We start from the raw sequence: 21,602 nt of genomic DNA, 5'->3' as shown, positions 1-21,602 counted from the left end.
AAGGATCAAGGCACCTATTTATATTAATAAGCAAAACTGTAATGGGGAAAACCTTTTTCCCAAGCATATAATTATAATCTGGAATTCATCACCTCTGCTTGTAGGAAGCAATCAGTTTATTCAAAAGGGAATTCAAGGCACTTGACAGAGAATAATTGGCAAGCAATAGGACAGGAGTATGGGAACTTATTTGTTAAGATTGCTGTGCTATAAGCAGTCATAAACCCAATATGCCGTGGCAAGTTGTTTCATTAATTTGCAGCTGATATTTTAGTTCCATTCCCATGACGTGAGACTCCTGTGATCTGTGTAGCATGCTCAAATCCATGTGCATGGACAGACTGAAGCAACTTGGAAATGATCCCATACACTGCAGCACATGGTAAGAGCATTTTTTGGTTAAAGTGTGGGAATTCCTTTGGCAGTGACTTACAATTGAAAGTTACTATGTAGAACAGTCTTTTTAGGGAAGGAGAGAAGGACTGTGTCCAAATAAAAATTATGCAGGAAATGTATTCTATACAAATGATTTTTGTTTGAGAGACAAAATAAACATTAGCTTTCCCTACCATTTGGAAGCTAGTCCTGAGCCAAAGCACAAGTTCTACATTCAATGATGCAGGTTGCTTGATGTCTTGTTACCAAAAAAAAACGTGATGGTGGTAGCAATGCACTTTGGTGAATTGAGCACTGTCCCACCAAATGGAGAGAAAATGCTTCTGCATGGGATGAGAATAAATCTCCACCAGGGCTAAATCAATGTAGCATTTTGTGCCAAAGAACAACCATGGTCCTGAGCACAATTCCTCCTTTGCTTTTGATCAGCTCATTTACCAGAATCAATATTTCTTTGAATCAATGATCTGTGTGATCTGCCTCCCTCAATTCTTACATTGCATAGGTTTAATAAGGCAGTATGTTGAGCTCCACCAGCAGAATGCTCGTTGTTCCTTATCCCAGCATCTGCAGTCTCTTGCGTATCCATTGCAGCTTTGTGATGCAACTTTTCAGAGTATACATGAACACATTGCATGAGCAAAAATTGGAGTACTACTGGTGGTATTTTGTCAAGCTGTGAAATGGTAATGCTTTCAGTTATTGGCAGAATTGTGTTCTGATTTGTAATGTTACCAATTATTTTCTTTTAACAATAAAGTCATTTAGCAAATGACAATATCAGTTAATGATGCTGTTGATTGCAGATTATATCTAAAAATGACAAGATTCTTTACAAATATTGCTCCTTTTGAACTTCTTTTAGTAATATTATTTATGCTTGGGTAATAATTGTTGGTTCCTTACCGATACACAAGGAGTGGTTCATTGGGTTCACCGTGTAACCCTCGTAACAGCTGCAGTTGTAACTTGCAATCACGTTCGTGCAAATCTGTTCGCAAGAGGATATATTTTCTAGGCACTCATCTAAATCTAGAATGCCAAATCAATACAGACAAAATCAGTTTGAGACACTTTCTTTGCACCGATCCATATGACCATAAGATATAAAGAGAAGAATTATGCCATTCAGCCAATTGCGTCTCCTCCACCATTTGGCCTTGGCTGATTTATTATCCCTCTCTGGGAGCAGCATTTTGTATTGTAGCTTCTGCTTCAGTAGTGGAACCATTCTAAATTGCTCCCTTAAAATTTCCTGCAATTTCACTGGGCAAGTTACATAAATAAAAAAGCATTAAACTGGGTGATACCTAAAACTAAAATAATATGATTAATTCTTTAAATCTATAATGTCCTTAAGACATTAAGTTTAAGAATAAGTTATTTGATAAATGCATCAGATTCAATTTTCAAAACTCTAGTCCAATACTAAAGCAACAAAAAATTATGATGTAAATGTCCAACTATTTCAATGGCCAGCATTTTACTATTAAGAATCCTTATTAGTATTATACTTATTTTTATTTTGACCTTTTTATTTCCATTATGGTGAACGTATTTTAATAATGCACTTCAGCAAATAGAAATCAAAAATGCTCCTACCAAAACATTTTAACCCATCGCCTTTTAAATTATCTGGGCAAGGAGCACAGGTATATCCTTCCAGAGGTGCAGGTTGATCCTTGCAGGTGTCATTCAGGAAGCATTGATTATCTTGGCAAGCATCAAAATCTTCACTGCAATAATCACCCGTGTAAGCTGGCGTGCAGGAACAGCTGGGGATCTAAATAATAAACAGAGTATTTAGACGGACAGCTTTAGATGCATTAGAATTTTTTTATTTGTTACATTTGCTTTTACTGTCTTTACCAACATTAGGTGTAGTAACACAGGAGCAGAACTGACCACCATAAAATCTTATTAATGAATGAATATTTTGTCCTCGTGTCAATCATGTAAATAATAGAAACATATAAACATCAAAAACCTACAGCACAATACAGGCCCTTCAGCCCACAAAGTTGTGCTGAACATGTTCCTACCTTAGAAGTTACTAGGCTTACCTATAGCCCTCTATTTTACTCAGCTCCATGTACCTATCTAAAAGTTTCTTAAAAGACCCTATCATATCCACCTCCACCACTGTTGCTGGCAGTCCATTCCATGCACTCACCACTCTCTGAGTAAAAAACTTACCCCTGACATCTCCTCTGTACCTACTCCCAAGCACCTTAAACCTGCATCCTCTAGTGGTAACCATTTCAGCCATGGGGGAAAAGCCTCTGGCTATCCACACGATCAATGCCTCTCTTTATCCTATACACCTCTATCAGGTCACCTCTCATCCTCCTTTGCTCCAAGGAGAAAAGCCCGAGTTCACTCAACCTATTCTCATAAGGCATGCTCCCCAATCCAGGCAACATCCTTGTAAATCTCCTCTGCACCATTTCTATGGCTTCTACATCCTTCCTGTAGTGAGGCGACCAGAACTGAGCACAGTACTCCAAGTGGAGTCTGACTAGGGTCCTATATAGCTGCAACATTACCTCTCCGCTCCTAAATTCAATACCATGATTGATGAAAGCCAATACACTGTACGCCTTCTTAACCACCGAATCTGTGTTGTTAATTCTATATCTGATACTGGACTATAAGATATGGGAGCAGAATCTAGTCAGCCCATCTCGTCTACTTCATGTCTGATTTATCAGCCCTCTCAAACCCATTCTTCTGTCTTTTCCACATGATCTTTGATGCCCTGATTGATCAAGAGCCTATCAAGTTCTGCTTTGAACGTACCCAATGACTGGTCCTTCACAGCAGTCTGTGGCAATTAATTCCACAGATCCACCACTCTCTGACTAAAGAAATCACTAGTTTGATATTCAATTCTACTATGTAAGCCTTAAGCAGAAATGGAAGCTCCAATATATTAACAAGTCGGTATTTTGCTTTCAAGATGGATATGTTTCAATCTATATCTGACAAACTGTACTTTGAGCTGCTGAATGAATCAGGTAATCTCTTAAAAGACCAAATATGCATTGTTTGAGTGATAAAAAATCTCTTACAGCTAACATACCTTAAAGATAGAATTGTTCTTTGACATACTGAAGATTGATCTGGAATAATCACAGCTTGAGTTGATGCTGCAGTTGCATAATGTAAGAGTCAGTCCCAATTCAGATACTCCCTTAGAATCATTGGCTATTATTACAGCAAAGACCGGAGTGGAGGTTGTTGGATGCCAAGAAAAGTTTCCATTTTCTACAGGCAAAAAAGAGAATTCACACACAATTTAAGTTACGCATTCATATTCTGACATGTTTAAATTTGTACAGAAAAATACTTTATTAATAAATGTAGTTTTTGAAAGATGGTTAGTGCAATAATTTTATTGTCAGTGAACTCCATTTGGGGTCTGGTACCAGCCGCTTTCTGTAAGGAGTTGGTACATTCTCCCTGTGACCATATGGATTTCCTCCCGATATTCCAGTTTTCTCCCACATTCCAAAGACTTATGGTTAGGGCTACAGTACTAAGTTGAGGGCATGTGATGTTGGTGCTGGAAATGTGGCGACACTTGTGGGCTGCTGTCAGCACATCCTTGGATTGTGTTGGTTGTTCACACAGATAAACCACAGATCACTCTATGTACATGAGACAAATAAAGCTAATCTTTATTTTTAAGTTGCTTTTATTTGTGCTGTTACCAATAATGGACAACACTGATATTAACTTTTGTCATCAAAAGGAAGATGTGACCAGGTTAAGATCCTAACTAATTGTACAGAGAAGTAATTCAGAGCATGTGACAGAGGAGCAGAGTTCATTCAGTCTGCTCCACCATTTCATCATTGCTAGTGGCGGCGCTGAGGTGGTGCGATAGCACCAGCAGAAATTACAATAGCACCACCAAGAAATTAACTGAATTTGACATAGAAATTGCAGCTGCTTTCTCTGTATAGTTTGGAATACAGCTTGTTTCTCCATTTGACCTAATGAAACAGCGCCCCCAATTACCATAACACCCACGCAGCAGTAAAGCTATAAACTCTGTCCTAGTCTAAGGTCAGATCCAATCTACACTTCTGCTTATTCATTCGTTGTCAATGTTTTGTCATTGCTGTCCTCACTCAGATCAGTTAAGCTGATCTAAGGTCACTTAATGTGGTGATGTCACTCACTCTGACTCACACGAGAGATTGATAGTATACATACATCGTGCAGATTCCAGGCGCAGATCCATGGTCTCGTGAGAGTAACGGATGCCACATACAGAGACATTATGCTTTTACAAGCTAGCGTGGGCCTGGCACGTGCTTATTTTGGCCGGCATGAAAAATGGATCGATTTTTAGTTCGAAAACTACCTCATCCAGAGGAATCAGTGGTATCTCAGCCTGAGCCTGTCTTAATTGAAAGTGACATGCAGAAAGAAGTAAGTGGGGATGAGGATGACAGCAGCTCATCGAAGGAGTGTGAGGGCGAAGTAGAAGAACAAGAAATGGAGTGGGATTCAGAAGAGAACGTGGATGAAGCTGCTCTTAGTGCTCATGGGAATACTGTTAGCGATGTTAGCCAGCAGCCTGAGGAAGGACCCCATCGGCCAGCATTGAAAAAGTACCCTTCGCAACAGTTTGGCAATCAGCAAAGGCAAAGGCAAAGGCTTATTCATGGCTGGTTTGACCTGTACTCCTGGCTGGAATATTCGATCACAAAATATACTATGCTCTGCTTCGCATGCAGGCATTTCCTGTGTGGAGGACATGGGTTCCATTCTGAGTCTACCTTCACTGTCACTGGTTACCACAACTGGCGGAAAGCTATAACAGCTTTCAAAACCCACCATGTTAAGTGCAGCTCATAAGTTTGCTATGGAGGCATGGGCCAAATTCAGATTGAGAAAACAAGACGGTTCAAGATTGGGAAATATGCTTGATAAAGGACATGCAAAGATTGTCCAAGAAAATCGTGACTATATGAGAACAGTAGCTGAGTCTCTACGCTATACTGTGTGCCAAGGCATTGCCCAGCGAGGACACCGGGAGGATGATGGATCTGGCAAAAGGGGAAACTTTGTTGAGTTGCTCAGTGTAATTGGGCAGTTTGATAAGACTGTAGGTAAAAAAAAAATAGGGGACAATTCTGGAAATGCAAAAAACACCCATCACGATATCCAAAATGAAATTATGGGTATTATGGCAGATATGGTCAGATGTCAAATAAGTGTAGAAATCAAGGAGGCTGGACACTTTGCCATCATGGTGGATGAAAGTAAAGACTTGAGTAAAAAGGAACAAATATCAGTGGTGTTGCAGTATTTGAATAATGAAACAGTGCTTGAAGAATTCTTGCACTTCACTCCAGTAGAAGGGTTGGACGCAGAGTCACTTCTTAAAAGCATTGAACAGACACTCGCCCAATGTGTTATTGATAAGAACGCATGTATAGGTCAGTGTTATGACGGGGTGGCAGTGATATCCGGGTGCAATAATGGGGTACAAGAGAGGTTCAGGAAAGAGGTCCCACAGCCATTATATATACACTGCCGTGCTTACAGACTTAACCTTGTTTTAGTGGATGTTGTGAGCAATGTACAACAAGCGGGTGAGTTTTTTGAAACTGTGCAACTGCTTTACAATTTCTTCTCAAACTCTGTTGCCCTTGATCTTTTCATGAAGAAACAGAGAGAACTGGAATCAACTGCACAGCCCATGGAGTTGAAGAAATTGTCAGATACACGCTGGGCATGCCAGTATACAGCTTTGTGGGCTATAAGGAAATCACTCCCTGCCATTCTAGCTACACTACAGGATATTATGGGTCAACCAAATGCACGGGGGAAAACGGAGGCCAAAGCTGTAAATGGACTGATTGACCAGCAGTTTGCTTTACTTCTCACTCTGTTTGAGGATTTATTCCAAGTCACCAAGTTCATGTCAGACCAGCTACAATCTCCCAGTTTGGAGCTTTCATCCGCTGTGGACTTGGCTCAGTCTGTTATCGACGCACTCTCAGCAAAATGGGGAGAGGAATCATGAAGTGAAATTCAGGCAAGAACTAGGGACCTGTGCATCAAGGCCGGTATACAGAGCAGGCCACATGAAAGGAGACAAGCCCAGCCACCCCGCTGCCTACATGATTTTGTTGTTGAGGCCCAAACCGAACGCACACCTGTCACATCCTCTGATGACCTTCGTAAGCACTGTTTCTATCCAGTTATAGACAGACTTCTGACTAAAATGAAAAGATGGTTCTCAATTGAGACTGGGGGTGTTCTGACTGGAGTCTCAGCATTGAGTCACAAACACAAGCTCTTCCTAGACAAGAACTGTCTTTGGCCAGCGGCCGAATACTATGGAGTGACTGAAGTGAACCTGACTGCAGAGCTACATCAGGTTCGGCGTCTGGGGAAACAAAACAAAAGCAAGGACAGACAGTGAATGACACAGTGGAATTTCTAGCTCTAATGAGACCCTACTGCAATGCATTCATAGATTTATACAAACTAATCTGCATATCACTGACTCTGCCTCATGCGAACAGAGTTTCTCTTGCCTCAGATGCTTCAAAAACTACCTAAGGAATAGCAGCAGCGATGGTCAGAACAGCAACTTGGCCCTGTTGGCCATAAACAGCTGGAGGACCAAGGCACTTGACATCCAGAAAAACATTGATGCTTTCGCCACCAATCACAACAACAGACGGATTGTGCTTCTCTGAAAACTTCAATGGTGAGTGCAGTTGATTTTTTAAAAATTTGGGCCTAGACTAATGCTGATTATAATTATTATTTTGTGGTTGATACCCCATAGTCCTTATGTTTCCTGCAAATCCTAAAATATTACATTTACTGTTATTAAGCCTACTGGTTTTGCTTACACTTCCAACCAGTGATTCTGTTGATTTTTGTTTTAAATACAGTAGCCGAATTAATTAAGAATTGCATGGTCAGTGTACGATTTGTCCAACTTCTGGTAAAGCCTTACATCTGTTGTTTGCCTTGTTTGACTTTAATAACAGTGCATCTTTTGGCATTTTCTGTCTATGTAATGCGAATAGCAGTGGACTTTGTGGGTTAGTGTTGTGTTTTTCAGTTGAAAAGCACGCATTTGACGCTGATTGCGGGACTGGGGCATGATTTATGTTGTGCGCTGTGGGTCGGATGCTCTGTTGGTTTGTTTGTTTATGCTCTGTGTAGCCCGGGTTGTCTCCGATGCTGTTGACACTGTCACCGTCCACTTATATATTAGATCTATCAATTGCTGTTGCTTGTGAATCAACAGAGGCATTTATAATAGGCATTTAATGCTTGAAAATGCTTTTCAACGCCACGCGTCTAGCCTTGCAAATACATATTACCATACAGTACATCCCTCAGCACCATCACTGAACAATTCAGCCCCACTGTAACACCAGCAAGAAAAAATCTCTGGTGCCCCAGTGATCATTGCTGATTTATTATCCCCCTTATCCCCATTCTTTTGTCTTCACCCTATAACCTTTGATGCCCTGATTAATCAAGAACATATCAGGTTCCATTTTAAAAATATACAATGACTTGGTCTCCACAGCTATTAGTAGCAATGAATTTCCCAGATTCACAAATCCCTGACTAAAGATGTTCCTCATCATCTCTGTTCTAAAGGAACTTCCCTCTATTCTCAGGCTGTGCCCTCTGGTCCTAGACTCACTGACTATAGGAAACATCCCCTCCACATCCACTCTTTCTAGGCCTTTCACTGACGAACATGCTTCAATGAGATTCCCACCCTCCCCCACCCCATTCTTCTTCTAACCCCAGCAACTACAGGCCCAGAACCATCAAGCACGCCTCATACATTAACTCTTTCATTCCTGGAATCATTCTCATAAATCTCCTCTGGGCCCTTCCCAGTGCCAGGACATCTTTTTTTAGATAAGGAGCTCAAATCTGCTCACCAAACTGCAAGTGTGGTCTGACCAGTGCGTTGTAATGCTACGGCTTTATATCCTTGCTCTTTTATTCCACTCCTCTCTGAAATAAATGCTATCATTACATTTGCCCTCCTTACCACCAGTTCAAATTGCAAGTTAGCCATTAGGGAATCCTGCTCAAGGACTCCTCAGACCCTTTGCACCTCTGATATTGAAATATTCTACTCATTTAGAAAATAAACTACACCTTTATTCCTTCTAAAAAGTGCATGACCATACACTCCCCTAAACTATATTCTATCGGCCACTTCTTTGCCCATTTTCTCAGTCTGTCCAAGTCCTCCTGCAGACATCCCTCTTCCTCAACTCTACTCACCCCTCCACCTATCTTCATATTGTCTGAAAACTTGGCCACAAACCCATCAATTCCATCATCCAAATCATTGACATATAACATGAAAAGAAGCAGTTCCAACACGAACCCTTGTGTTACTCTACTAGTCACTGGCAGTCAACCAGAGAAGGCCCCCTTTATTCCCACTATTTTCCTCCTGCAAATCATGCCAATTTGATCTGTATTAACAGTATGAAAGATGAGTTTTTCCACTGTATCTCAGTATACCTGCCTGCAAGAGGACTACACCTTATCATGGTCTGGAGTCTTGCATGCCTCGATGATCTGGTGAGTTATGTTGGCTGGAGTCAGGGTTTTATGCTTTGGGTCAGCCATACCAAGCAGGTCAAAGGGTAGAGGTCTGACTAAAGGTGGTTCACAGGTCTCCAGGTTTAGCTCAGGGCTATCAACTCTGATCAGTAAAACTAAATTGTTATGAAAACAGCTACAAAGAATCCTTCTACATCTGAGTGTGCCGTATTCTTGAGTCTCCACCCGGGACTTGCATGACTGACTGTAATGAAAACTGATAAAGGAAGCCCTGAACACCGCCAGTGATGGAGGACCTTTATATCCACGCTAAATGCCAGCGTTGTAAAGGGGGAATAAGTAAATCAGTATATCTGACATTAACAAACCCATGTCAAACCCTGGTGGTTAAAGCTTACCTGTTATTCTGATATCTGGAGAGTCCGTCAGCACCGAAAATGTCACAACATCATTGTTGGCATCAGTTGCAGCAAAAAGAGTGTACACTGGTTCATTAAGGCGAGTTTGAACTCTTGAAGTTCCAGTGATGTTTGGTGGAAAATTCTCTGTGAATGTATCATATTTACCTCATCAGACACCTTCTGTTTGAAGTCACTTAGGGTTTATAAGCAAATTTAAAGTAGTATATACAAAACAAAGATAATAGAAACATAGAAATCTACAGCACATTACAGGCTCTTTGGCCCACAATATTGTGCTGACTATGTAACCTACCCTAGAAACTGCCTAGAATTTCCCTACCCTATAGCCCTCTATTTTTCTAAGCTCCATGTACCTAGTTAAGAGACTCTTAAAGGACCATATTGTATCTGCCTCCACCACTGTCGCTGGCAGCCCATTCCACGCATTCACCACTCTCTGCTTAAAAAAACTTACCCCTGACATCCCCCTTGTACCTACTTCCAAGCACCTTAAAGCAATGTCTCCTCGTGTTAGTCATCTCAGCCCTGGGAAAAAGCCTCTGGCTATCCACATGATCAATGCCTCTCATCATCTTATACACCTCTATCAGGTTACCTCTCATCCTCCATTGGTCCAAGGAGAAAAGGCAAGTTCACTCAACCTATTCTCATAATGTATTCCTGTTTAAAATTAGAACTTCAAAGATGTCAAAAGACAGGAATTAACATACTCTCTAAATTGGTCTCTAAATCAGGAGTGCCGTGGTCAAAAATTAAGATGGCAAGATATAGGTACTCTATTGCCATGTTTAATACCATATATCAGTAAATATAAAGGTAGGTTTGACCTCCCCCTATTCAGGAATAAAAAGAGAGCGTATGAAACTCTGAGCTGGACAGGTAGCATCTGTGTACAGAGAGATAGTTAATATTTCAGGTCAGTAACTCATTAGAACTGCAAATGTTGCAGCACTTGCAGTTTTCTCGTGCTTCAGCTGCATTTAATAATTCCTCCTCGATAACCTATATAATACTCTGAAAGACCATGATCATGTTATCATTCAACAGGTGTGCAACATACTCATTGTGCTGTTCTGTGCTGCAAACGAATTCATGCTTTGCAACGTCGCTGTGCCAAAAGATAAATCATCTGTACTGAGAACATCAAAGATGCAGTTATCGTTTCCTTGGCACGTTTCATTAGCTTTGTCAATTTTGTCTTTATCGGAGGTTTGCAGAAGCTCATCGTAAAACTTGGGAATAAAACTGTTGTTGTTGAAAGTGTACCAACCCTCTCCTATAGCCATATTGTACGTAAATACACTGTTATTCACAGTTGTTTTCCCTAAAAGAAAAAAAATGAACAAATTAACATTAATAAATTGCTCTCTCAACTCACTATAAACATGGTTAAATATTGACCCGATTGCAGAGATAGCCCTTACTCAGCAATAACATTTTGTAACATGTGAAAGTTGTGGCTTACATGTCAGACCAAAATTTAAGAATATAATTCTTTCATTGGGCACATTTGTTCCATCAAACTCGAGGTATGTTCCATTAGCAGCTTTGAAATCATCTGTCTTATCATCATTCCAGACACCTAGAGACAGAAATGAACAATAGTGTACTGCAAAAATCTGGAATAAAATCTCACTTTTTATTGTTTGTCCTCTTTCTTATTTACTGTATATTGAAGTCATTTAAAATTAATTTAATTTTACAGCAAACTAATCCAAAACTGTTGAGTTAAAATGGAATTTTTAAAGTGATAAACAGCTCCATTACTTTTAGATTGAAACAAGGCTTTGCTCTCACTTGAATGCTGGGAAGTCTCATTCTGTTTGAAAGGCATCTAATATTAATCATAAGCTTTACTTATTAACAAGAGATGGAAACAGCCACCAATTGCCCATGTGGGCGGCTGAGGTCAGCATAAGACCATAAGATAGAGGAGCAGAATTAGGCCATCGTCTCCACATCCACTCTATCAAAGCCTTTTGCCATTTGATAGATTTCAATCAGGTCACTCCTCATTCTTCTGAATTCCAGTGAATACAGGCCAGAGCCATCAAATGTTCTTTGTATGACTTACTTAACGTTTATAATGATTCAATATGCATATTATTTTTTCATGAACAAAATTATTAGAAGTATTATATAAAACTACCTTCAAGGTATGTTTATAAACTGTATAAGTAATGAAAATGGATTTGAGTCCTATCCCCAAGGCATCTCATTATACAGATGCAAATATTCCAAAATCTGAAAAAATCCAAAATCTGGCCCCAAGCATTTTGGATACCGGATTCACAACCTGTATTATTAGTTTTATTGTTGTGTTTATCATAAACTCATGAAATGGCAAGGATAGAAGTAAATAACTGATTATTAAATTGTAGCAAACATGTTATTTTGTTGACTACTCATGTTGTTACTCCTTTTTGTTTCTTGTGGTACATTGGGCGGCAACCTTGCTGTTTCTTTAGCATTTTCATCTGTTCTTATGAGGCCGAATTGCTGGCTCGACACTCAACCCAGCACAGATGGAAAATGAGCAAGGAGCTGGTGGCATTTGAACCTGGGACTACTCACCTCGAAGTCCAGTGCAGATGCTACTGCACCACTGGCCGGCAGATTATTCATGAGTGAAGATGTAATAAGGTCAAATACTTACCCAAGAGACCTTCTGTTTTATTTTTCAAAGAATTATCTAATGAAGTTGTGAATGACAAAGCTCCCATTTTTGCTGAAACTGTAATGGATATTCCATCCTGAAAAGTAGCCACTGTCTCATTCTTACTTGTCTTATGAACAGCTACTTTATTTATAAAGTCAGAATTTTCTGTAATAGAGAATGACAAAAATCTACATTCAGTATTTTAACAAATAAGACCATAAAACATAGGAGCAGAGTAGGGCCACTCGGCCCATCGAATCTGCTCTGCCATTTAGTCACGGCTGATCCATTTCGCTCTTAACTCCAGTCTCCAACCATCTACCTGTAAATCTTTCATGCCCTGACCTATCAAGAAACTATTAACTTCTACCTTAAATATACCCAATGACTTGGCCTCCATAGCCGCCTGAAGCAAGAAATTCCATTGATTCACCATTCTGGCTGAAGAAATTCCTCCCCATCTCTGTTCTCAATGGACATCCCTCTATTCTGAGGTTGTGCCCTCTGGTTGTAGACTTTCCCATTATAGGAAACATTCTCTCCACAGCCGCTCTATCTAGGCCTTTCAACATTTGATAGATTTCAATGAGATCAACAACCCCCTCCCATTCTTCTAAATTATCGCAAGTACAGGCCCAGATTAATTAAATGCTCCTCATTTGATGTGCCTTCTATTCCCAGAACCATTTTCATGACCCTCCTTTGAACCCACTCCAATGTCACCACATCTTTTCTTAGATAAAGGGTCTAGAATTGCTCTCAGTATTCCAAGTGAGGTCTCACCAGAGCCTTATAAAGCTTCAGCATTACATCCTTATTTTTATATTCTAGTCCTCTCGAAATGAATGCTAGCATTGCATTTGCCTCCCTCGCCACTGACTCAACATGCAAATTAACCTTTAAGGAATCCTGCACGAGGACTTTGCATTTTGTAATTCTGAATTTACTCGCTGTTTAGAAAATAGTCTATGCTTTTATTCCTTCTACAAAAGTGTATAATCATGCATGCAGTTTGATAGAAGAAGTAATGTAATACACTCAGTGGATACTTCATTAGGTACTCCTGTACACCTGCTTGTTAATGCACATATCTAATCAGCCAATCATGTGGCAGCAACTCAATGCATAAAAGCATGCAGAAATGGTCAAGAGTTCAGTTGTTGTTCAGAACAAACTTTGACCAAACTTTGACCATGGTGCCAAATAGGGGTCTGAGTCTTTCAGAAACTGCTGATTTCCTGGGATTTTCATGCACAACAGTCTTCAGACTTTACGAAGAACGGTGCAATAAACAAAAAAGAAACAGTTCTGTGGGTGAAAACATCTTGTTAAAAGAGAGGCCAAAGGAGAATGGCAAGACGGGTTCAAGCTGACAGGAAGATAACAGCAACTCAAATAACCACTTGTTACAGAAGAGCATCTCAGAATGCACCACACATCGTGTCTTGAAATGGATTGGCTACAGCAGCCGAAGACCATGAACATACACTCAGTGGCCACTTTATTAGGTACAGGAGGTAGCTAATAAAGTTGCCACCGAATACATTGGCTTCTTCAGGAAATGAAATTGCCACAGTTTTATGAGCACATAAACGTAAGAAGGCCCTCTATGGGAATACTTTCTTGATATAGTCCATTTAATATTTGAATGTTTCTTTCAACTGTGGTTAAAATTAATTAGGCCAAATGTTTTCTAATGGTTATATAGGGATCAAATTATCTGTTCATTACCTTGTGGGAAAAAATTCTGTAAGCACACTTAAATCAACTCAATCCATCAAATTTATAGCAAATGCTTTATAAAGAATTGTTTTATGTGTGCATTCAATTAAAATAGTACTGATAGGTTTATTACATTAAGGAAATACTGCAAAGCATTGAAACAGACTTTGAGATAATGGAATATAATGCAGGGATGAAGCAACCATACATTTTTATTAGAATTCTTCTCAAGTTCAGAATACCGAATTAAATGACACAAGGACTTCGCTTAGAGCTATCTATGCTCATGATTACTATTCAATGCTTTAAGAAAGATGCATATCATTTTCTAGCTGACACTTCAAACGGATATGGCTGTGGATAAAATTAATCTACTTGTTGTAACCTGTAACATTGACGGTCCTGCCATTAATCATTAGACTTAGTTCATCATCTTCAATGAGATTCCACTGAACCTGCAAGAGAAAATAATGCCAAATTTGTAATTGTTATTGAATGGACAAAGTTCATCAGATTCTAGATCAATATGATAATAGTTTTTCTATTACAAAGACATAACCTTTGCCTTTTTCTGAAGTTAAGATGTTTTCCAAATGAATTTTCAAACATGATGATTTTTGAATATATGGAGAGCAGTCATCAGAACAAAAGGCTAGGTGATGTCAAAGGAACTGGTGCTCCAGGTATGACGAGGGCATGTGTACTGCTGAAGGCTCACTACAGTAATGAGAAGTTGCATATTGCAAAGTTCCACCAGTATGTCATCTGGCTGTACTTGATTCAGATGAATTAAGTATGAATTTGGGAAATGTCATTGGCCCATAAAGACCAAGGGGAAATCTTCAATCAGTAACACAGGCAGATAGGACTTGTTCACTGGACAATACAATTGGCATGTAGAGTTGGGCTTGAAGGCTGTGTTTCCCAGCTTATGATCCTATGGCTCTGACAGTGAAGATGACTGTTTTTTACATTAAAGGGACCCCCAGAAAATGAAGAAACTAACTCAGTACTGCTATCTTACCTCATAAGCCACTGACACCCTTTATTCAAATAGGCTTGTTTGCTATAACTCAGCAAGAAGCAGCAGATTATCAGATATTGGAGGCAGGAAGAAACATACACAGAAGTCTCGTTGCACTGCTATTCTGAAATTCATTATGAGTTTGAAGATGCTCATTTTAGTTGGTGTGGGAGCAGCATAGAATGTATTACATCATTCCTCAGACTTGAGGCTTGACGTATGTCAATGCTGGGAAAGTTTATGTGTTTGTAGAACTCAGGAAAAAATATACAACCATTCTGCTTTATGATGGGGTTATACTACAGGACTCCCAGTAGCCAGCAGGCACAGATATGTCAGCTGATTATGGGCAGAATTAAAAACAACAGGGTAGTTGTAGTAGGTGGCTTTAGTTTCCCTTAGTATTGACTGGGGAAAAGATTAGTGCCAAAGGTTAGATGGAGTTAATTTTTTTGTGTGTTTCTGGATATAGTATGTAGATACCCAACTAGACCTTAGCTAGGTCAACAAAGTTTCAGTGGGACTGCCATTTTTTTGGGAACAATAATCAGAACTCCTTGAGTTTTTAGATCATTATGGAGAATATACAAAGACACGGGGGAAAGTGTTAAATTGGAATAAGAGTAATTACAACAGTATTAGAGCAAAAACTGAGGAAATTAGATTGGGAGGAGTTGTTAATAGTAAGTCCGCATCTGAAATATGCGAGTTGTTCAAAGGTCAGCATGTTCCTCTGAAGATGAACAACAACAGGAAGATTCAGAAACCATGCATAACGAGAAGTTGCATATTGCAAAGGTCAGAAGTTGCAAAGGTCAGCACGTTCCTCTGTTTCATTGCATGATTGATAGTAAAATGCAGCAAAGAATTAAACAGAAATGGTTACATATAATTAAAGACTTACCGAATCCTACATCACTTCCACTTACATGTCTATGCGTCACTCAAATGCTAATCAAATTGGCATTTGATGCGATTGAATTTCATCACTTATGAAATAAATTACTGAGAAATTTATGCAATTTGAACATTTACTTGCCTGAAACAGACTTTTTACTTGCTGATTCTGGAAAAGGCACCTCACCTTAATTCAGACAGCAGGATGTGAAAAGTCAAGACTTAGTAACCAAGTCTTGGGAGCATTGATGCTACTTATCCTGCTAACATTCTGATGTCTTGACATCGTACATCTTTCTGTGAACAACTCATAGCCAACATTAATCACCTTTGTTCCAGTGGGTCCTTGTGCTGCCAATGTCACAAAGATTGTTGCCTGTGATGTTTTATTTTCTCCAGCTCTGATGGTTCGTCCCTGTAAGCTGAACATCAGTGCATCATTTTCATCTCTCACATTTAATAGGATGAATTCACCCAGTCCATTAAATGTGTATTGTACTCCATCCAGCGTCACGACATGAGGGTCTCCAAAGAAGAAACCTGGTCAATTAACATAATTTTATAAATTACTATTTGGATTAAATACTTATATGTAAACTATTTTCAATTCTAAAATGATGCTGAAGTGTAAAAATTGTGTATCACATCGCTAGTTAAAGACATTTGGGAAGAAAACTAGTGAATTAAGGAACCAGTGACCTAACATATTCTTCTAAATTTATTAGTCTATGATTAAAGTTGGTGAACACTGCAAACATCTGTTGTTTAAAAGAGCATCAGTACATCTGTAGAGATCAGGTTTGAGGAATCCAATTGAACCTTTTCTAAAGTATTCAGATAGATCAAGCAATAGTAGATAAACCAATAGTTAATGCTTAAGGAATTGATAGCAGATTACTAACATGGAAAAAATCAGCTGACCAGCAGGAAACAGAATAGGGTTCATATGTTGATGTTTAAGTTGTCAGGAGATGATTGAAAGTGTTCCATAATTATTTATATTGGCAACAGTGATGCTTGGTTCACTTACAATTTAGATGATGGGTTAGAAAGCCACTTTTACAGTTGTGCAAAAGAGTTGGAGCTGGTGGCATTGGAAGTCGTGAGGGTGGAAGCATCAAATCATAGAAATGTAAATGTAAAGATTAAAAGTAAGTTATATTTGTCACATGCAAATTGAACCATGGAAACCATACAGCGAAATGCGTCGTTTGTGTCAGCGACCAGCGTAGTCTGAGGAGTGTGCTAGGGCAGCCTAAAAGTGTTGCCATGCTGCTGGTACCAACGTAGCATGCCCACAACCCAGCAATCCTAACCCTAACCGTATGCCTTTGGAATGTGGGAGGAAAGCAGAGCACCCACCCATGTTATTTAGATGAAGTGAATGCACAAAAGTGTAGTAAATGGAGTTAGGCAATGTAGGTGAATGTTAAGTTATGTTATGACATAATCAATACTAAAGAGTACATTACAGGTAGTGAAACACCACAAGAAGCAGAGTTCCAAGGCAAATCAATAGGTCCATGTATCACTATCCAGGAAATTTGAAGAAAATAGGATAAAATTCTAATATAGTGCTACACTTATCTCTAGAGAAGTAGGTTACTAGTGGATAAAAACCGTAGATTTACAGATTCATGTTTGACTTTGTTGTAAAATGAACCACCCAGAGTATCAGAACTGAGAATGAATGCATCGGCTTTGGAAAGAGAGATGCATTGACATATTAGAATAAAACATGGGCAAAAAAGTTAAATTTCAGGAGAGATTGGGCAAACTGGAATTTTATTTCCAGGAAATTATATGCCGTTGATCAGTTCCTAAAGTGTCAAAAAAAAAACCTTGTTACTTTAAGAACTAATAGCACATCTCAAGGAAAACTATTTTCACTGGTCAATCATCCTGAGATATGTGGGCTTGGACGGAAAATTACTTTTCAGGAGTGAAGTTAAGAAATTCTTCGCCTGCAAAGGATGATGCAAGCTTGGAGCAAAGAGCAATTGAAACTCAATAAACTGAGAATATGAAATAGATATGATGTTATTAACCAAAACTACAATAGTAATATGGGGAAAGGCAAGCATAAGAATTTAGGTAAAAGACCAAATAGTGGAATAAGATTAATAAGATTGGGGAGAAGGGTTACGTTCTGCTCCTAACTCACTAACAATTTTATTTCATTTACTTGAAAGATGACAAGCCAATGAAAGTGCTCAAGCTGCTATGAATAAAATCCATACATTTATAATTGTTTCTGAAGAAGACCAAATAATACTAACACACCTATTTGTGGTGGAATGTATCCTGCACAGAAGTCCAAGGGTCTCTTTTCTCGGTAGAGAGCACAGTAATAATCATCACCAGAATCTCTGCAGCAGTCATGATATGGGTCAACTTCCATTTCTAAACAGGATCAGAAATGAAAATGCTGATTAAAGGTACTTGACAACTTGCTACCACGAGTGCTGTGATTAGCATATCTTTGACCATAGTCTCCTGGTGGTGAAGGAGGTGGATGTATAGAATAGCAAATACCATTCATCCAAGTAAACTTTTCTAAAAGGCTCAGTGCCGCTTTATTAGGTACCTCGACAATCCAATTAAGATCATATGATATAGTGCAGAATTAGGTAGATCAATCAACTGGTCCAGATGTACTACACCCAGGATTCTGAAAGAGTTAGTTGAAAAGATGTTTCAAGAATCACCAGATTTTGGAATCATTCCGGGGTCTGGAAAATTGCAAGTGCCACTGCACTCATTAAGAAGGGATCGAGGCGAAAGGAAGTAAATTATAGCCCAGTTAGCCTGACTTTAGTGGTTGGGAAATGTCGGAGTCCATTATTAAGAATGAGTTTTCTGGGTAATTGATAAAGTAGTAATCTTTAGTAAAGGGGAAATCTTGCCTGACAAATATGTTGGTAGGCTTTGAGGAAATAATAGGCAGAATAGAGAAAAAGGAGAATCGGTGGACGTTGTGTACTTGGATTTTCAGAAGGCCTTTGACAAGCCACACATGAGGCTGCTTAACAAGATAAGAACCCATGGTGTCACAGGAAAGATATCAGCATAGATAGAAGATTAGCTGATTGGCAGGAAGCAAAGAGTCAGAATAGAGGGGGCTTATCCTGGTAGGCATCTCTTACAGTCCATGTTACATTTCAACTCATACCTCTGATTTATAATTTTACCCGATCATCTGCTTGCCCTTTCTAACAGTTACTGTTGCTGACCTGTCAGCTTGAACCAGTTTGGTCTTTCTCCTCTGATCACCCTCATTAACAAGGCATTTTCTCCCATAGAACTCCCACTCACTGGATGTTTTTTTGTGTTTTGCACCATTCTCTGTAAGCCCTAGAGAGAGTTGTGCATGAAAACCCCAGGAGATCAGTAGTTTCTGAGACACTCAAATCACCCCACCTGATACCAAGAATCATTCCATGGTCAGAGTCACATTTCTTCTCCCTTCTAATGCCTGCTCTGAACAACAAGTGAATCTCTTGGCCATGCCTGCATGCTTTAATGCATTGACTCGGTACCATACGATCAGATTAGGTACTAGATACCTATAAAGTGGCTACTGGGGGAATATACGTATATGTTACAAAGACTTTGTGCAATTAGAAGCAATGTCTCAGAGATGAAGATCCTAACTTCCTTGAGCTGTAACTCTGTTCCTGTTACTGACCTACCAGTCAATGATGATCCTAGACTCTAGGGACAGTTACTTTAACCCTTCTTTCAGATGTTCATTGGACTGGCACATATGATGTGAGTTAAATTTTGGGAAATGCCACTTGTTGGATATGTTAACTTGTCCAACAATGCTGGCAATTGGAAGTAAGTCTGCTCAATCAGGGCCATGATTTTTTTCTCTGCTTTTTATTCCTAAGGTGGACCCAAGCGTTTATCACATTTTAAAATACTGCAATTGTTGGGCATGATAGAGTATGCAACTATACACTTGGCTGCATTGAGAATGCTCAGCTCTTTCCTGACGACTTCTTGAGTAAATTGAGTTGATTGAAGATTGCACATAGTGTGAAAAAAAATTCAGGAGATAAGTGTCAGAGATTATCTACTTGGCCCTTATCTTAAATTATTTGCAAATACTTTCAGCCTTGTCCTTTGTATACATGCACTGGGATCGGTCATTGATAGGGCTGGGGAGAGAATGTAAATATCTTCCTCTCTCGTTGGTTTCTCAATCCTCAACTATTTGGATGTGCTTACTATTGCACGGCAGTGTTTTCTTTTGTTTATTATGTTCTGTGATTGCTTAAATCTGCTTATAATATGACTTTTACAGGTTAGAATGCACGTATAATAAATCAATATTAAATTACGAACATGGATGTTATAAACTTCCTGGATTGGTTTAGTAAGATTTGAAAGGATTATTTAAAGTTGTCAGTTATTTTCATACCTTTGTATTGATTTCGCAGAGGTGGTAAAATATTGTACCAAAAATTTCTCCACTGCATTCTATAGTACAGATAGCTTATCCACCACCAAGACCATCGATCAAAGTGAATCCAGGGTGTTGGAACAAAGTTTTCTTTTTCACCATAGATTAAAGCAGTATTCCATGAATAGTAACATCGCATTCCTGAACCATCTGGGTTAGGGAACCTGCTTTGCATCGTGAGGTATAATGCTGGAAAATTAAATAAAAAGAAATATTTTATTTTAAAAGATTTTATTATAAAATCCTCAGCTGGGGTTTTTAATATAAAGTGACTGACTGAATCTTCTGGAAAATGGTGGGTTACAATTGAAAGACTGGCGAGATCACCCATATTTAAATTTCATTCAGAAAACCCTTTGGAACATTAGAAATCGGAGCAAGAATGTGCCCTTTCAGTGCGCTCTGTCATTCATCAAGATCATGACTGATCTTTTCTCGTGCCATTTCCTAGCATCCAGAAATTAATCAGTTTTGTTTTGTATGGACGTAATACTGGACATCTGCTACTCTCTAGGCTTTGAAAAGTGGATCCCCAGAGAGATGCAGAAACCCAGCTCTGAGTGAAGAAATTTCCCCCCTCTCAAACCTAATTGGAATATCCCATATTTTCAACTGTCCCTGGTATCAGACGCCTCACTCTCTCTAGTCAGTTAGTCCCCTAAAATATGTTGGAAAGTTTCAATGAATTCTCTTCTTAGTACAATGTGGCCATCAATTTGCTCAATGTGTCCTTGTACAGATCCACCAATCTTAGACCTGGAGTAGTGAATCTTCACTGCACTCTCTCTCTCTGTTCTTAGATAAGGAAACCTAAACTACAGTCTCATCAAGCTGCTATACAATTGCAAGAAGACTTGCTTACTCATTTGATCATACTCTTTAGCAATAAAAGCTAACATACCATTTGCCCATTAATCACTTACCTCCCTGCATGTTGGTCTTCAGTAAGCACACATAGGTCCCTTTAAATATGAACACTACTCAGTCTGTCATCATTTAGCAAATGTTCTGCTCTTAAGTGCTCCAAAGTGGATGATCTCACATTTTCTAACATTATATTCCTTCTGGCTATGTTCTCCTTCATTCAATCAGCCTTTAACCCCTGAATCCTCTTCACACCCTTGTTAGCACTCTCAATCATTCCTGGTTTAATGTAATCAATAAAAATGGAAATATGACATTTCATCTCAGTTAAATCATTGACATAGATCATGGGATGATGAGACTCAAGTACTGATTTCAGTGTGGCTCAACAGTCTGTCAACCAAGAAATGATCTACTTATACCCATTTCTTGTTTCCTGACCAACGACCAATTCTCAATCCACGTCAGTACATTACTTCCTATTTCCAGGTGCTCTACCCAACCTCCTGTGCAGCCTTCCAGAAATCCAAATATATCACATCTGCTGGATCTTCCTCATTTATTCTA

At 39.1% G+C, this 21,602-nt stretch overlaps 1 protein-coding gene and 1 long non-coding RNA gene across 3 annotated transcripts in view; one reads left to right on the top strand and one right to left on the bottom strand.

Annotated features, from left to right (window-relative positions):
- LOC140724344 (uncharacterized) overlaps nucleotides 1-21,602 on the top strand; it is a 103,183-nt gene that overhangs the window by 5,430 nt on the left and 76,151 nt on the right. The gene's annotated exons all lie outside the window — the stretch shown is intronic.
- On the bottom strand, nucleotides 1,024-20,251 carry LOC140724328 (mucin-like protein). Its single transcript, XM_073038784.1, has 12 exons — nucleotides 20,130-20,251; nucleotides 17,987-18,106; nucleotides 16,032-16,243; nucleotides 14,168-14,237; nucleotides 12,058-12,225; nucleotides 10,867-10,983; nucleotides 10,462-10,725; nucleotides 9,378-9,524; nucleotides 3,479-3,663; nucleotides 1,999-2,179; nucleotides 1,303-1,428; nucleotides 1,024-1,072 (listed from the first exon to the last, which is right to left on the bottom strand). The coding sequence occupies exons 1-12, from the start codon at nucleotides 20,185-20,187 to the stop codon at nucleotides 1,068-1,070; spliced, it is 1,653 nt and encodes a 550-aa protein (XP_072894885.1). The 5' UTR covers nucleotides 20,188-20,251; the 3' UTR covers nucleotides 1,024-1,067.

The sequence above is a fragment of the Hemitrygon akajei genome, chromosome 3 (genome assembly GCF_048418815.1).
Source record: "Hemitrygon akajei chromosome 3, sHemAka1.3, whole genome shotgun sequence".
NCBI classification, from domain to species: Eukaryota; Metazoa; Chordata; class Chondrichthyes; order Myliobatiformes; family Dasyatidae; genus Hemitrygon; species Hemitrygon akajei.
The sequence above is the reverse complement of the archived record's forward strand: the minus strand, read 5'-3'. Positions and strand labels throughout refer to the sequence as shown.

Excerpts from the sequence above, each read along its gene's own strand:
- LOC140724328 (XM_073038784.1), bottom strand. The coding sequence starts at position 20,187 with ATGCAGTGGAGAAATTTTTGGTACAATATTTTACCACCTCTGCGAAAT. Across the intron at positions 14,238-16,031 it reads AAGGACCCACTGGAACAAAG|GTTCAGTGGAATCTCATTGA; the intron begins GTGATTAATGTT and ends TTTCTCTTGCAG. Across the intron at positions 9,525-10,461 it reads AGCACAGAACAGCACAATGA|AGAATTTTCCACCAAACATC; the intron begins GTATGTTGCACA and ends ATACATTCACAG.